The following is a 17,491-nucleotide window of genomic DNA, read 5'->3' on the forward strand; positions in this document are numbered from 1 at the left end:
GGCTAGCAAATGTCACCATGGGTGCTGCTGCATTGTCACTAGGTGGCTATTCCTAGGTGGCAGGCTAGCTAAGGATTTGCCTGTTGGGGCAGTTCTTTGCTTCCTGGATAACGCTGTACTTTCCTGACCTTTCTAGCACTAGTCTCCAGAGCACTCCTCTTCTTCCTAATTTCTTTTACAAACTTGTATGACTATTACAAGAACACTGGCATCAAGTGTAATTTGATCCACATTCTCAATTTTCTATCCTGCATCTATGCATGGATATGCAATTTAAGTGTCTATAGACAGGAAACTGTTTTTCTTTCTTTCCAAAAATGGCTTGTAGCCATACATACACACCCTGAGGTGCATCTGCATTAGGCCCTCCTCTCCTCTCATCATTTCCATACCCAGCTGTATTCAGGCAAGTATACTTAGAAGCTTACAGAAGGAGTCATTGTGCTTGTGCAACAAGTTATGCTGCTGATGCACTTAGTCTAAATGCTATATAATAATTAATTATAAACAGAATAGAACCTAATGATAAATAGGCATTATTTACAAAAGTGACCAACAAAACTGAAGTGAAGAAAATACATCTAACAAAAGAGAAGTGCTTCACACAGCAAAGTAAAAAGTGCTAAGCAAGAATGAGAGTAAATGAAAACAGTTCAATCAATACCCTGTTCAGAAGTCACTCTCACATTTTGGAATACATTCAAAGCCACTAAAAAATGAATGCAGTTTTTTTGTTTTGAAGTTGCACCTACTTAAATATTGGGTTATTTGGGTTTTTGTGTAAGGATTTTTGATATTAAAGCTATGAATTAAATTTTCTTAAGATCGCCTTCTAATTCAGAATGGAAGAAAGGAATATAAAATCTCCTTGCTTCCTGGTCCATTTGAAAACACACAAATTTCACTACGCCAGCAACAAAAGAAGGCTTTCCAATAATGATGAAGAGTTGAAATGAACAGGATGGCTGAGGTACAAGAAAGACCAGAGAATGAAAAGCAGCAGGTATTCTTCTACCTCTTTTTGCAGCTGGGCTTTTTCTTTCTCCAGTGCCAGGAATCCTATCTGCAACATCCCTACTTCATTCTTAAATCTTGCAACATCACGTTCTAATTCTTCATCCAGTTCTTTTTTTGATGCTTGATGGTGGGATTGGTCAGAATTTTTCACTTTATTTCCAATTGCAGCTTCATCTTTGCAACTGCTGACTGTAGATTCTCCAAAAACATCAGTGTTAAAATGGTGTAGAGTTTCTTGAGCTATACATTTTGCTACATCAAAAAGCATGTTTCTGTCATCTGTGATCACTGGTTGCTTGATAGATACATTTTTAAAAATTACATCTAAAACAATGTCTTTACAACTATGCATTGGTGAAGTATCGGTACATTTTTCTGAAGCTGTAGTCTTTCCACACGCATTTGTTTCAAACTGAACAAATACATTGTCACTCCTTTCTTCTTTTATATTAACTTTTGTATCTTCTGCATTGTTAGACAATGCTTCACAATGCGCATTCCCATTCTCGCCAACATTTTGTTTACCATGTTCACACAGCTTAAAAATAAGCTTCTGGGAAACAGAATTTTGAGGATATAAACTCAAATTTTCAGTGTTTAATTTCTTTTCAACAATGACAGGCATTACATCTTCAGAATCATCTTTTCCTTGTATACCAATGATAGTTTTAGAGAGATGAGGTGGTGGAAATTCATTTATGTTCTCCAATATACCACTGAAGCCATCTTGTGATCTTCCTTCCTCAGGAGTATCATTTACTTCCTCATTTACATTAATTTCACCAAACATCTGCTTTAATTCCGCTGTAATGCTTTTGAAATTGGTTTTGACTTCCTTTTTTTCATTTGCAACCCACATTTTTTCATATCTTGCTTCCCACAGAGCCATATCAAACTGACTGTGATCAATGTTTGATTCTTCATTGTGAATTTCTGCTTCAGTTTTCTTTTTGTCATAAATAAACGAAGCCTCTGTGTTGTATGTATGATTTCCAGTTGATGGTTTTTCTACAGAGCTGGGTGTGCTTATTACATTTTTATCCTTATGCATACAAGTACGGACAAAGAAAAATTAGCAAACAGTAACCAATGTGTTAAAAATTATGCTACAAATGTTGAAAGGATTTGAACTTTGAGACTATATTAAAACACTCTTTTCACAACTATATCCCCCCCACCGCCCCATGGGGATGTCTCCTAATTTTATTTTTTTTAAAAAAATTGTTCAGTTCTCATCAAAAAGTGATTACAAGTCACTTTTCTCCCCTGAAAGCTGCTCACAGGCAGCTGAAATCAAGGCTTGAAGTTCCTATTCACCCCCAAACAGGCAGCAGTTATCTTGGCTGTGCTGTGACATCACATGTGCAGTCTTTCTTTGAGTCCTGCTTAGTAAGCATGGTGAGTGAAATTTCCTGTAATAATTTCAACAAAAACAATAGTAATTTTGAAAAATCCTAAAGGTAAGTGCCACAGTAAGTGGCATATAGTACCACTGCAAAAGAGTACAACAAAAAAGGCACACTGTGTGTGTTCCTACGAAAATAAATGACAAAAAGCATGGGTAGACGCTGTGAGAAAGGAAAAGTTGTTCAGTGAGTGTCACTACGTGTGATTCGCATCACTATGTCACTGTTAGTGGAAACGACTTATTCTCCCCAATAATGTTAGGTTATACATAAGTTTAGTTGTTCATTTTATTCTAATTGCATCATTTTACCTCAGAACTGCTAGTGCTCTTACCACTCTCCAGGCTTGTACACCATAAGGGGGAAGGGCTGTTGAGCTCCTTTTAAAGGCCAGAAGGCCCAGTACTTTTAGAAGTTGTACAACAAGTAGACATTCAACAGGTGCACCTTTACCTAGCATATGAGGATGGAAGCACCACCTGTTGGTATTTTGCCTGTACTTCAGCTGCACAACACCCAGAACTTCAGCTGATGAAATTCCAGTCTCCATATGATGGGGAAACTCCACCTATTAGATTTCTGCCTGTCAGGCAGAAACTCAGGAAGTAACATTTCCCCTCTGACCCTTAAAAAGCAACTCAGCAGCCTTTCTTCCTTATTAGATACATGGAGGGTGGTAAAAGCTGTGAGGCCTAGCAGTTCTGAGGTAAAATGAAGGAAAAGGAAGAAGGAGGCCACTGTCAGAAGCAGCCACACGACCACTGCTAAGCAACTAAGGCCAATGTGATACAGGGGAACAGGTCTAATCTACCTCAGAGACCATTCAAGCATAATGGTAGCCTTTATATTCAAACTCCCCAAGGACATTTTTCCTTCCTTGGGGAGGGGGGGAGGGGGAGATTTCACCAGCAGTGACAGCAGTTTTCTCAGCAGTTGCCAGAGCTAAAGAAAAAGTGCAGAGGACACTGGTGAGCCAAAGTTTGCTCTCCCCTCCTTCTCTACATAGTCACTCTCCCCCTGCCACCAGTTTTTTTAAGGGGGAGAAAAATCAAATTAAAGTATTTCCCCTCTTTACTGGTACACCATATTAAAAAGTGATATTTTGGGGAGAGGGTTTTTTTGAATGATAAAACCAACTCGATTACTAACTTTCTGGTCTTCACTCCCCTCTTCTCCATTCCTTTGTAAGCTTCACTGCCAGCAAAGAAACATGCTATCATGTAGGAATCTACAAATAGCAGATTTCCTGAATTTCCTTTTGCAAATAGTTTTTCAGTTATTTTAAGGAATCGATGCAAAAGAAGGCTTCTGTCCTGCACAAGGCAGGGAGCAGTGCTGATGTCATAATCACCTCAACCAATGGGAGCACGTTCTTGCCCTGCCAGGGAAATGTGAAACTTAATTTTTGTAACACTACCTAATAATGAGCTGCTTAATGGATTAATACTACTAAATATATTATGTATGATATTTAGGAGACATCCCCATGGTTAAGGATTATTTTACTGCAATTATAAACAATATCTACATTTCCGTCATCCTCCTATATGCAATATACTTAAAATTCTCACCTGACCAATCCCAAAACTTGGGACAGATAAAGATCTTACTTGGTGAACTTCTGTTCTTGTAGGGGGTAGGGCATTTTCTAGGTAGGTTAGGACTCCACTTCTGGGACCAAGAAGGCAGGGCTGAAAAGCCACTTCCTGGGAGGTGGGAATATGTCCTTTCTCTCATGAAGAGTCCCACGAGAAGCTCAGAAGCTATACAATTTCCAGCTTGAGTCAAGCTGTTCTGTCACGGGAGCAGAGTTCATCAACTTGGCCCTTAGAAAGGTTCCCAGTGAACCCTTTCAACACATCAACCTGTGCAAGCAGTAGGCTCCCTGGTTTGAAAATGGTTGCCTCAATAGATACCATGTTCTCTCCAGAAAGCATTTCTATTAACACAGCTACTGGAGGAACCTGGTAGACAGAAATTGTGTAACTTTCTGGTGTGGAAAAAAAGTGAGGGGGGAAATGATAATGGGTCCCTACATCTGCAGTTTCAGTGATGGGCATAGCCTGAGCTTGCTCAAAATGAATCTTTCTAAAGATGCAGAAAAAGAGCTAGCGTGGTGTAGTGGTGCTGGAGTAGGACCGGGGAGACCCGAGTTCAAATCCCCAATCAGCCATGAAACTTGCTGGGTGACTCTGGGCCAGTCACTTCTCTCTCAGCCTAACCTACTTCACAGGCTTGTTGTGAGGAGAAACTTAAGTATGTAGTACACCGCTCTGGGCTCCTTGGAGGAAGAGCGGGATATACAAAAAATGTTTTTTTAAAAAATTCAGTCAAAAAACATTTAAAGGGAGAGATCAGGCATTTGAATAAGCATTCTGAAATATTTCAGACTTATGGTTTTTATTTATTTACTAGTGCATCAAAATGATAAAACAGGTCGCTCACCTGTAACTGATGATCTGGTAGTGATCCGTTGATATCCATTAGAATGGGTTCTGCGCCTACGCGGAAGCCTCTCGGTGTCGAGTTTTACAGCTCCTCTTTGGCGCCTGCGCCCTACCCCACGTGGCTATTTAAGGCGGGAGGAAGTGCAGGCACCTCAGTTCCTTGGAGACCGCCGAAGCAGTCACGTAAGCAGGAAAGTTCTACTATAGCAAGGGAAGTACTACTGCGGAGGAGAGGTTCGGGAGGATCTAATGGATATCAACGGATCACTACCAGATCATCAGTTACAGGTGAGCAACCTGTTTATCTGGTTCGTGATCCGTTGAATCCATTAGGATGGGTGTTTAGTAAGCTCCAAAAGGAGGAGGGAGCAGTAGAGTTATTGCAACACCCTTCTAAGGACACCTCTCCCAAAATTCGCCTCTGCAACAGACCGTAAGTCTATAGCGTAGTGCTTCACAAATGGTTGATCGGAAGACCAAGTAGCGGCCTTACAAATGTCTTGAAACGATATGCCAGACAGATGAGCAGCCGAGGCACCATAAGCTCTTGTGGAAGGCGCCCTGATGGTCTTTGGTGGCTGAACTTTCTGTAAAGAGTATGTCAGACGGATGGCTTTGACAATCCAGTGTGATAGTCTCTGCCTGGACAATGCCTGTCCTATGTTTGCTCCCTTATAGGCGACAAAATAGCCTCCTTGATGAGCAGAAAGGTTTCGTTTTTGAAAGGTAATAGAGAAGCACTCTTTGCACATCCAGGGAATATAGGGCCTTTTCCAACAGAGTGGTCGGTGACTTAAAGAAGGTAGGGAGTACCACGTCTTGATTGATGTGGAAGTCCGACACAATCTTTGGCAAAAACGTGATATCCGGCCGGAGAAGAACTTTATCCGGGTAAAACCAGGCATAAGGGACATCTATGCGAAGGGCTGTGAGTTCACTCACCCTTCGAGCTGTGGTGATAGCCAATAAAAAACCTGTCTTGAGGGATGCCTGATTCACCGTCATGGAACGCATGGGTTCAGTTAGTGCAGAGAGGACCAGCGAGATACTCCATTGCTCAAGAGGTTTTTTGACAGGAGGATACAGATTAGTGAGGCCTTTCAGGAAGCTCTTGCATGAAGGGTGGGAGAACACTGTTTTCCCATCCCAGCCTGGATGCCAAGATGAAAGTGCAGCCAAGTGGACCTTGATTGACACGTTCAATAATTTCTCTGATTTCAGAGAGGTCAAATAAAGTAGGATATTACGGACAGAAGCCGCCTTAGGACAGAAAATATGGTGAGAAGCGTAAATAGCAAATCTTTTCCATTTGCTAGCATAGTTTTTTCTTGTAGACGGTTTGCGCTGATTTAGAATGATTCGCTTCAGCAGTCAATTTTCCACGCTGTTAGTTGCAGGGTGAACACTTCCGGATGTAGAAGGCAACCGTTTTCCTGAATCAGGAGATCTGAACGGTTCGGAAGTCTGTGATAAGTCGAAGCTAGTTTGAGTAGATGTGGAAACCATGCCTGGCGGGGCCACCACAGCATGATCAGGATGCACCTCACATGGCTTGCCAGTAGACGTGCTACAACTCTGCTCACAAGAGGCAAAGGGGGAAACATGTAAGCCCACTGCCCCGACCATTCTATCTGGAATGCATCTCCCAAGGATTGGGGTTCGTGGCCCACTCTTGAGCAGAACAACTTGCATTTTGTGTTCTGCACTGTAGCAAAAAAGTCGACTTCTGGGTGACCCTAGAGTAGGAATATCTTGTGGAGGTATGTGTTGTTCAGTTCCCACTCATGTCGGGTTTCCGTGGAGAATGAACGACTGAGGCCATCCGCCAGTATGTTGTCCGTGCCCTTGTGTGGATGGCTATTGGGGTGATGCTGTTCTTCGATACACCAATGACAGATTTGAATGCTCAGGGCACACAGCGACCTGGAGACCGTTCCACCCTGTCTGTTCAGGTAGGCAATAGCGGTTGTGTTGTCCAAGTGTAATTGTACTACCCATCCCCTTAGCATCGGGAGGAAGGCTTTCATGGCTTGGAAAATTGCCAGTAGCCCCAGGAAGTTTATGTGGAACTGGCGTTGGGTTCAGGTCCAGAGACCTTGTGTTACTGTGGTATTGCAATGACCACCCCAACCCTGCAGCAAAGCATCCGTCGTGACCCACACAGACGGGGCCTGTGTCTGAAACGGTATTCCTCTGAGCAAGTTGAGCCGTCTCATCCACCAAGAGAGGGATCTTAGGACTGGTAGAGGCAGACATAGTTACATTGCTGGGCTGTCTCTGTTTAGGCAAAAGGAGGACAGGAACCACAGCTGAAGCTTCCGCATTTTCAATTGGGTGTAGCGTACGGTTGACTTGCAGGAGGCCATCAGGCCTAACAAATGTATTTGACGTGCTGTTTGGCAGGGATTGTGTTGAAACTCTTGGACCATTAGAGCTATGGTCTGGTAGCGTTCTTCTGGGAAGAACGCCCTCCCCGTATCTACATCCAGTATAGCGCCAATGTAAGATATGGTGGACACTGGGGTCAAATGAGACTTCTTCCAGTTGATTTGTATTCCTAGATCTCAGAGAAGGCCCAACATATATTGAATCTGCAAACATAACTCTTTTTTGTCTCTGTATGTCAGCAGCCAGTCGTCTAGAAAGGGGAAGAGTTTCAGGCCTTTTGTCCTTAAATGAGCCGCCGCCACCACCATACACTTGGTAAATACACGCGGGGCAGTGCAGAGACCGAACGGAAGGACTTGGTATTGTTATACTGACGTTCCTACTGTGAACCTCAGGTACTTTGGGTGGGACGGTCGAATCCCTATATGAAAGTAGGCATCCTTTAAGTTTTTCATCACAAGCCACCGCTCTTGATGTAGCAGCGGTAGGATGTCCTGCAACTGATACCTTTCACATTGATACTCAACTGATACCTTTTCACATCAAGTGAATTCATCAATTGATACCTTTTCACATGTACGAACTTGTTGAGGTGCCTGAGGTCCATGATCGGTCACATCCCGCCATCTCTCTTCGGGATTTGGAAGTAACGGGAGTAAAACCCTTCCTGTAGAACTACCCATTGCACTGGGACTATTGCGCTTTTGCATAGGAGCTCCTTCACTTCTTGCAGTAAAGCTGGAGTTGCTCTTGTAAAGCGAAGGCAGTGGGCATGTCTTGAACTCTATTGCGTAACCTGATGTGACAATCTTTAAGACCCACCAGTCTGATGTTATGTGGCGCCATGCTTGCGTATGACTTGCCAATCTGATGTTGTTGTTGGTTTGTAGAACCAGTCGATTGGTGGTGTAGGCCAGGTGGTCGACCTCCTTATTGTTCTGGGAGGGAGAATAAAGTTGAGATGGATGGTGCGATGGACTGTTCTGTATCTCAGGGTCGTTGTTTGTTGCCCTCCGCCTGTTTCCCACGTTGCGTTGGGGTATATCTACCCTTTTGTTGTCCTGGACGTTTATTAAAAGGCTGGTAATTCTTACAGAAGTCACGGTGTTCCTGTGGCCTGTAAGACGTGTGGGGACGACAGTAGGATTTTTGCTTGTTAGGGTACGAAGTTGATGCCGAAGACGTGAATGTCTTGGCAGTGAATTTTGATTTCTTCATTTTTTCCATTGTTGAATCTGTTTCTTCTGAGAAGAGGCCCTTACCATCGAATGGTAGGCCCTCTATCTTATCTTTCATGTCCTGATGCAGGGATGCGGACTGCAACCAGGCATGATGACGGAGGATAATCGCAGTGGTGATAGACCTAGACTCCGACTCTGCTAGGTGCTTCGCAGTGCTCAATTGTTAACACGTGAGGTCCCCAGCTTTCTGTAACGTTTTCTGGAACCGTACCTTGAGCTCTTCAGGAGATAACTTATCAATGTCCTTCTCTAGATTCTCCCAAATGCAGTAGCTGTATTTAGCCATGCAGGCCGAGTAATTAGCCACTTTGACCAATAGACAAGAGATAGAGTATAACTTCCTCCCCATGACGTCTAATTTTCTGCCTTCTTTGTCCGCAGGGGTGGTGTGTCAACGGCCGGACCTAGTCGTGGTTGCACAGTCAATGACCAACGAGTTTGGGACAGGGTGTTTGAATAGGTAGGTATTATCCTGTTCTTGTACCTTGTAAAGACCCTCCAGCCTCTTAGAAGTTGGTGTGGACGTGCGTGGAATCTGCCAGGCACATTGAGTGGCATTAGAAATGATGGGTAGCAGAGGTAGAGCTACTGGTTGTGCTGACTGAGACCGGGCCATGAAGTTGTAGACTGGGTCATCAATGGTTTTTACTTGTAAGAATAGATCTAATCCCAAGGTTGCCGCCATCTGTTTAACGTGAGAGTGGTACGCCTTTAATTCCTCCGTCGGTGAGAAGTGGGCAGGTATGGCCACGTCAGGCGAGGGATCAGCTTCCACAGTTTCTGTGTCAGACTCAAAATCAGAAGAGCCATGGTGACTGTCATCTGACGCAACCTCAGAGGGAGAGAGGTGTGAGGGAACCCCACCTGGTGATGTTATCATTGGAGGGGGGGTAAAGGTGGGTCCTCTGTTTGGACCGCCACTGCAGCAACCTGTTGTGTAGTTTGTGTAGACCGTGTAGATGTAGATATCAGAGTCTGCGTGGAAGTGCTGGACAGCAACAGTTTTCGTAGAGGAGGGGTACCACCTTTAGGGAGTGGATGGATTCGCAGGGCGGCGGTAGCTCGAGGGATCGTATGTGCAGACATGGCTTGTCGTCAAATTCAATCCTCTTCATAGTCATAGGCCATTCCAGGTGAAGATGCGCCATGTAATGCCGTTTCCTTAGATCGAAAGACCCCATGAGAGAACCCGCAGGTGTGCCATGGGGCCGCAGTGGATAGTTGTGTAGCGGATAGCAATTGTGGTTTAGACTGTGGAGCGTCTTCGTCTGAGCGAGGAAAACCTGGAAATGTAGATGGAGTGTTAGCTGCAGAATCCAACATTGTCAGAAGGGACTGTGTTGTTCCTGGGTCTAAAGCTGTGCCCCCATTATTTGAGAGATCGACTTCCTCTACTGCGAACATCAGGGAAGCCCGGAATCGAGGTGTAACAGTAGTAATATTTGTCAATGTGTTCAATGCCGAGGGCTGGACTCCCTCCCCCGATGTTGAGGGGGACCGTATCGGGGTCGGCGCTGGTTGTAAATCTCGGAGACTTGGTACTGGTAGAGCTGGGGCCAGAGAAGAAAACACTGCTTCAATTGTCGACGTTGATGCTTCCATCGGTGCCGAGATTGATGTCGACGCAATGTTTGGAGCTGTCGAGGTCAAGATTGGCTTCGGCGTCGAGAGTTCAGCTGGATGCGCTGCCGTTGATGCCGAGGCGGTCGATGTCAAGGGCCCAGCGTGTTGAGTCGGCGTCGGTGCTGATGGGGCTGCCGGTGTCGAGGGCTTCGATATCAACACAAGAACCACCTCCTGAACGGACTTCGGCGACAGGGTCAAGCCTGATGTCGACAGCTTCCGCGTTTTTGCGGCGGGTTCTTCAGTAGTCGCCATTTTCTCACCCGACCTTTTTGAGGATTTATGGGTTTTTACGGCGGGCAATGGGGTTTTAGACTGGGTTGAAGCCACGGCCCCCGAGCCATGTGCCTGAGGAGATTTCTTCAACGCAGACGAAGGTGCTGCCAAAACATCTTCGTATATTGCAGCCCTCAAATGGAGTTCTCAATTTCTCCGGGTTTGTTTAGAGAATGATTGGCAAATATTACAGGAGGATGTAATATGTGCCTCACCCAAACAGAGCAAACACAAACTATGTGCATCTTGTGAGGGCAGTTTTGCCTTGCATTTTTCACAACGTTTAAAAGTCTTTTTTCCCTTTGGGGTATCCATAACTACAAGTTAGTCCATTACTCACAAATACGTGGTCGTTAGTCAGTCCAAAGGCAAAGCCAGGTAGTAGTCTGAACAAAGTTTCCAAACCAACACGTTTTAGAGTAGGCAGAAACAGTAAGCAGTCGGGGTCATTCACAGTAAAACAGTCCGATCAGGTGGAAAAGCAGAATCGCAAGGCAGAAGGTTTAACAAGAATTCCAAGGTCAGAAGTCCAGAAAAGCAAGATAGTAGAACTTTTAAAAGATTTGAGGAACCAAAACGAGGAGCCGTAGAAACCAAGTGAACCAATCCCTACGGCAGTCGCAAAGGAACTGAGGTGCCTGCACTTCCTCCCACCTTAAATAGCCATGTGGTCACGTGGGGTGGGGCGCAGGCGCCAAAGAGGAACTGTAAAACTTGACACCAAGAGGCTTTCACGCAGGCGCAGAACCCATTCTAATGGATTCAACGGATCACGAACCAGATCAGAAGATGAAATATTATGTTTCTGTATAATTTGATAAAATCTGCTGAGGAAACAACTCTTGGTAGGAGATTAGTTACTATCAGCTTCAGGAAGTGATATGCCTGGATGATTTATTGTGCTAGAATCATAAGAGCATATGTTAGATTGCAAAATGCTGTCTACTTCCTGAATTTTCCAGTAACTGTTATATCGCTGTTACAGAGAAGCAGACAAGTCCTTCTTGCAGGGCTTTTTACTCCTTTCCTTTGCTCCATTATTATGCTACAGAGTGGGAGTGCACAACTCAAATGCCCTACTGGGCCAGAACCAACCATGACCTTTTATGCAGGGGTAAGAATGTGACCCTGCCCCACACACTGTGGCAGACTTAACACCACCATTATAATCCATATGCTACCAAAGCTCTGAGTCTTGTGAGGGGAGCAGCGGACTTGCTGCTCACCCCCAGCAATGCCCCGTGCTTCACTTGGGGTGGACTTCCCTTCTCCTTGGCAATGGACAGGCACGAGCAGGAAGAGGGAGTTATGTTTCCCTTCAGTGCTTGCTGCCTCCAGATCACATCCAATGGACAGATTAAATTTGGAGCCAGCAAGCAAGCAAGCAAGCAAGCAAGCAAGCAAGCAAGCAAGCAAATGGTGTGCTGCTGAGGAAGGATGCAAGCAGAAGGGAGCAATGTACCCCTTCATTGCTTGCTTCCTCCAGCTTGCACTTGTCCATCACCTGCATTAAGTAGATGATGGACACACATGAACAGGATGAAGAAATGCATCCCTTCCTTGCTCGCTGCCTCCAGATCGCATCTGTCCATCAGATGGGTGCTAGAAGCAGCAAACAAGGAAGTTGCACTTTACTCCCTCCTGCTCATAACCTCCTCCTCCAGCAGCATGCCCCTTCCTTACCTGCTGCCTCCAGCTCAGATCTATCCAGTGGATGAGAACTGGAGGCAGCATGCAATAAAGGGGTACATTACTCCCTCCTGCTCCTAGTTACAAATGCCATTCATCTGCCTTAGGCATGCAATGGACAGGAACAAGCTGTAGGCAGGCAGGGGGAGGTGAGGAAAAAGAAGATGGAAGAGGGGGTGGCAACCGTCGACTCTGGTCCAGTAAGCTGGGCAGCACTGTGTGCGCCTTGCCTCAGGCATCCACTAAACTGAGCCAGCTCTGGTCCTGTGGGTCAGCAAAAGTGGTCCCCATGTGCCAGATCCAACCCATGGGCCCTAAGCTGTCCAGGGTAGCTATAGAGCAATACCTGATCAACAGTTTCTGATCTATAGGATTAGAGACAGGTGTGGTAGGATTCAATGTGTGTTGAATATTCTTTATTTTCAAAAACAAGTCTTTTTTTTTTCTTTTTTCTTTTGGCCATTCTTCATTTATTACTTTATCGAGAGAGGCTTCTGAGAATGTATTAACAGAAACTAGAAATCTTAAGGAAGTTCCCATTCAGTTAAAATCAGTTCTGTCTTCTAGATGTACTTTAAATTCCTGGCAAGGGTACTACCATACACTTCATGGTTGTGAATACACTGTATCAGTTTAGACACTAGAAGTGCAGAGATTTATTAGATTTGGAGTGAGAATCTTGGCTGAAGGTAAATGGATATGACGAAGTAATATGAGATACAGGAATGAGTCCTTAACATCGAATGTGTGCTTTGCACATGGGCCGCTAGGGGCAGGAGGGAGCTGCTACGCTCTCACACCGCAGGCCTCTGCAGTCCCCTGCCATCTCTTTCCCTGAGCCACAACACAGTATAACAACATCACTGCTCCAGCATCGATTACTGCTGGGATGGGCTTGCACCAGAGCAGTGATGTCACCATATTGCACTATGGTCAGCAAAGGGAGGGTTGCCAGCAACGAGAGCAGGAGATGTGGAGGCCAGTGGCAGGTGGGTGGAGGAAGCTGGAGGAGGACAGCAACAGTGATCGGGCCACAGAGGACAGCAACAGGGGGGAGAGCCAGCAGAAACCAGCAGCAGGTGGGCAGGGTGCTGCAGTGGTGGGAAGCAAAAAAATTAAAGTTACGTATGAGATGGGAAGCAGGAGATCCAAAGACATCTGCAGAAGCACTAACAACAGGTGTAGGGGTGTGTGTGCGTGTGCATAAAACATCAAAATGAATTAATGCATAACTGCAGATTCTAATGTTTGTTTCAGTCACATATCATGCAACCAATGTTCAAGTTAGCTTTTTAATTTACATACCTCATTTTCATCACTTTCAGTTTCCTTGATTGCTTCTTCATTACTCTGCTGCCCTGTAAGAATGAGTATACTTGTAATTGTTATAATCTTTATGCTACCTTGTTCTTCACAAATAAGCATGACAAATTTGATAGTATCATATCAGAATATTTCTGCTATAAGATTTCAAAATGTCTGTCAAGTGGGTTTGATGCAGTAAAGTGATTTTTAAAAAACAAAAATAGCAGAAGACAAAGGAGAAAAAAGGATGCTGAACAAGCCTATGCAATTTCTGTTAAATACTTATATGGCAAGACTAAGAGAGAAATACATAATGGTAAGTTCTTGGGTTCTAACACAAAAGCAGCCATTAACAGGGCATTTTTAAGAATCTGTTAAAAAGCCTACTGGACTCACCACATTATGGTAAGTTTGCAATATATAGATAACACTAAAGAGAGATTCCATGGTAGGGATGTGGGGAGGGAGGAAGAAGGGATTCATTTAAGAGGCAGGGAAGGTGCTATCTACCTGCCAGCCCCCACCTTGCCACTTTCCCCCTGCTGATGGTCTGGTAAAGAGTCAGTGTGCTTCCCTGCAGCCACGGTCAGCGATGAGTCAGGCATTTCTGGGGCATCGCTAACCAGGGCTGCAGGGAAGCATGCTGCATCCCCGCGTGCCCACTTTTTACGAGACCGCTGGTGGGGGGGAGCAGTGGGGGGTCTGGCAGGTAGGCAGCGCCTTCCCTGCCCCTTAGATTTTACTCTGCTGATGGTGTGCAGGAGAATTGGGGGCACCTGATGGTTTATATGCCACTCCCACAGTTGTAGTGCTAGATAGCAGAGAGACCAGGAGACCAGTTCCTCCCTGGCAGTTGATGTACACAACTGCTGTTGTGTTGTCTAGCACCACTTGATTTTTCAGAAGAGGTAAGAATGATTTCAGGGCGTGTAACACTGCTAGCAGCTCCAGAACGTCTGTACGTAGGGATTGCTGGCGTAGTGTCCATTTGCCTTGGCCGTGAAAACCCACACCTAGGGGGGCCACATCCTTTTTGGGAGGCATCAATTCTTAGGATCAATAGCATTGGTAGTTCAAAGGGTACACCCAGAGAGAGTGAGTATATTCTGGTCCACCACTGTAGAGAGCGTAGCAGAGGTGGTGGGTCAGCCACATGTTCAGGTGGTTTTAAATTTGGTCTGAACACCGATAGAAACGAGCTTTAGAGTCGGCACATCTTTAGCCTTGCATGTGAAACAGTGGCTGTACAAGAGGCCATCAACCCAGCATGTGCTCTGTTACAGGTTGAGTATGAAGGTGGAGATCAACTGATAATTAACAGCCTCCAATCACAGCACTGCACCCCTCTAACGGCTGGTGTTGGTGTCCACCTCGTGTTTCTTTTTAGAGTGTAAGCCCTTTAGGAGACGGGGAAGCTGCTGCTGCTTCTTCTTCATAAATTGCTTTGAGAACTTTTTTTGAAGAGTGGTATACAAATAGTAGTAGTAAGTAGTAAGTCCTATCCTCTGGGAAGTATGTTCTGTCTTTGTGCCCAATATCGCTCCTATGAATTGAATCTGCTTTTGCGGTTCTAGGTTTGATTTCTTCTAGCTTACTTTGATTCCTAGTTTTACGAGGTAGTCTAGGATGTATCAAACATAAGTGATCAGAGAGTCCTTGTACTCAAGAGGTCACCAACCAGTCATCAAGTGAGAGGAATGTTGAAATGCCCTGTGTCCTCAGGTGCGCTATTATTGCGCTCATGCGTTTTATGAAGGTACGAGGTGCTGTTGGCAACCTGAATAGCAGAACTGTTTACTGGAAGACTCTTAAACACACAGAGAATCTCAGGTATTTTCTGTGTCTTGGGCCTGGACATGGAAATAGGCTTATCTTTGGTCCAGCATCACAAACCATTTTCCCTTTGCTAAAAGAGGAAGAATCCTTGTAAAGATATCATCCTGAATTTTCTCAGTCTCAGTATTTAGTTGTCCTAAATCCATGATGAGACGGAGGCCTCCATTCCGTTTGGGGATCTGGAAATATCTTGAGTAAAAGCCCTTCTCTGAATCCCTCAGAGGACCAGGTTCTATTGACCCTTTTTCAAGCAAGCAAAGAAAAACAGGTTGCTTACCGGTAACTTATGATCTGGAGGTGATCTGTTGTCAGTCATGAGAAATGGGGATAATGTACCTGCGTAGGGACCTTCTGGATGGATTAATTAGCTCCTCACTGGTGCCCCACCCTGCCATGCACATGCTCAGTGTCTTCCTTTACTCAGCAGTAGAGCACAATTTTGATTCAGTTTCTTGCAGAGCACCTGATGTTCAGACGATCCTTGAAGTGTCCAATCAACTGACTATAGAGGTAAGTCATCTTCCAGTTTTACAATGCTGCAGTGGAGAGGTACGGGTGGGTCTCATGACTGACAACAGATCACCTCCAGATCATAAGTTACAGGTAAGCAACCTGTTTATCTGGAAGTGATCCATTATCATGAGGAATGGGTGACTAACCAGCTTCCCCAACACCACCATGGCGGAGGGTGCAGCCATTCCACCCACTACTCTAGGACTCCGAGTACCTCTCTTCCAAATTTGGCTTCAAGAGCCACATGTAGGTCTTTGGCATAATACTTTATGAAAGGCATATGACAATGACAATAACAATGAGGGAGGCTTGGTTGTCGCACACGAGAGACAGGGTCTTCTCTGTTGCTGCCCCCAGACTTTGGAATGCTCTCCCAGTGGTCATTCACTCCTCGGACTCCATCACAGTTTTTAGGAAGCTTGTTAAATCTTGGTTTTTTATCCAGGCCTTTACATGATTGTTTTATTGCTGCTTCTGTGTGTTTTTATCCGTGTACAGTTTTAATTTTTGTATTTTATATATTTTAAATCATATTTGTTTTCATATTTTTAGCTTAATACTTTTAACTGTCATTTTTATTATTTTTTTTAAACTTTTGTAAACAGCCTTGGGATTGTTTTTAATGAAAGGCAGTATATAAATTTAACAATAAATATATGTGTGTGTGTAGTCCAAGTGGCAGCTGCACACAAGTCCTTAAAATGGCGTCCAGATAAGTGAGCAGAAGAAGAAATAGCATACTCTCGCAGAGTGTTCTTTCACCCCCTTTGGAGGTTGCCAGTTCTGTAACTTGTATGTTAAGAAAATCAGTTCAACCAACCAATGAGAGAGCCTCTTCTCGACACCAGCATGCCCTTGTTCTTGCTCTTAAATAATACAAAGAACAGCTTTGTATGCTGAAAGTCTTTTGTCCTTTTCAGGTAATGGAGAAGGTAGTGTCTGACAGCCAATGAATATAAAGCCCATTCCAAGTGCATCTCAGGTTCTTGAAAAAATGATGGAAGTACGATATTTTGGTTCAAGTGGAATCCTGTTACCACCTTAGGTAAGAAAGATGGATCAGAACACATAACCACCTTGTTGGGGAACAACTGCATATATGGTGAATCGGCCCGTAAAGCAGCTATTACACTAACACAACGGGCAGTAGTGATGTACTGTAGTGATGGCAGTAGTGATGAGAAAAGCGATCTTTAGCATCAGATAATACAAGCATGCCTCATGAAACGGCAAAAATGGAGGTTCCATTAGTGAAGCCAGCACTAAAGATAGACTCCACTGCTCAGCCAGGTAGCATATAAGAGGGTAAAGGTTATTGACAGCACGCAGAAACCTTTTGCATCAAGGGTGAGGGAAGGCAGTTCTGCCTTGCCAGCCTCCATGCTTAGCTGAAATAGCAGCAAAGTACACCCGTAAGGATGCATTCAACAGACCAGACTCTTTCAGATTGATAAGGTACAGTAGGACCAGATCCATTTAAGCTCTGAATGGGTCAAATCCACAGTCCTTATTTTAAGAGATAGGACACTTCCATTTACTAGTGTAACTAGTAGAAGGCCTACAACAGCTTAGCAGGATTCTCTTTAATAGCCAACCTTCCATGTCATCAGCCGCAGCATCCGCAGAGCCAGATGCACTGTTCGAACTCCATCTCCTCTTAGCAAATCTGAGCCGAGAGGTAGATGGCAATAGTTGTTCCCCATCAGTCTGAGTAGTGAAGCAAACTGGTTGGCGTGGCCACCATGGCATC

The 17,491-nt window shown here is 44.7% G+C and overlaps 1 protein-coding gene across 11 annotated transcripts in view; it reads right to left on the minus strand.

The window, feature by feature from the left end:
* Positions 1–17,491, minus strand: part of LOC128328269 (ankyrin repeat domain-containing protein 26-like) — a 206,753-nt gene that overhangs the window by 105,359 nt on the left and 83,903 nt on the right. For 10 of the 11 annotated variants that reach the window (XR_008309108.1, XR_008309107.1, XM_053258090.1 and 7 more), the window contains 2 exons: positions 13,393–13,445; positions 1,016–2,059 (listed from right to left, as the gene is read on the minus strand). Coding sequence is in view for 9 of the 11 variants with exons in the window: in XM_053258090.1 (XP_053114065.1) it covers positions 1,016–2,059; positions 13,393–13,445 (1,097 nt within the window). In the remaining 2 variants the exon portion in view is untranslated. The remainder of the gene's footprint in view (positions 1–1,015; positions 2,060–13,392; positions 13,446–17,491) is intronic. The other variant, XM_053258094.1, reaches the window with a different exon arrangement.

Source organism: Hemicordylus capensis, chromosome 5, assembly GCF_027244095.1.
Source record: "Hemicordylus capensis ecotype Gifberg chromosome 5, rHemCap1.1.pri, whole genome shotgun sequence".
Taxonomy (NCBI): domain Eukaryota; kingdom Metazoa; phylum Chordata; class Lepidosauria; order Squamata; family Cordylidae; genus Hemicordylus; species Hemicordylus capensis.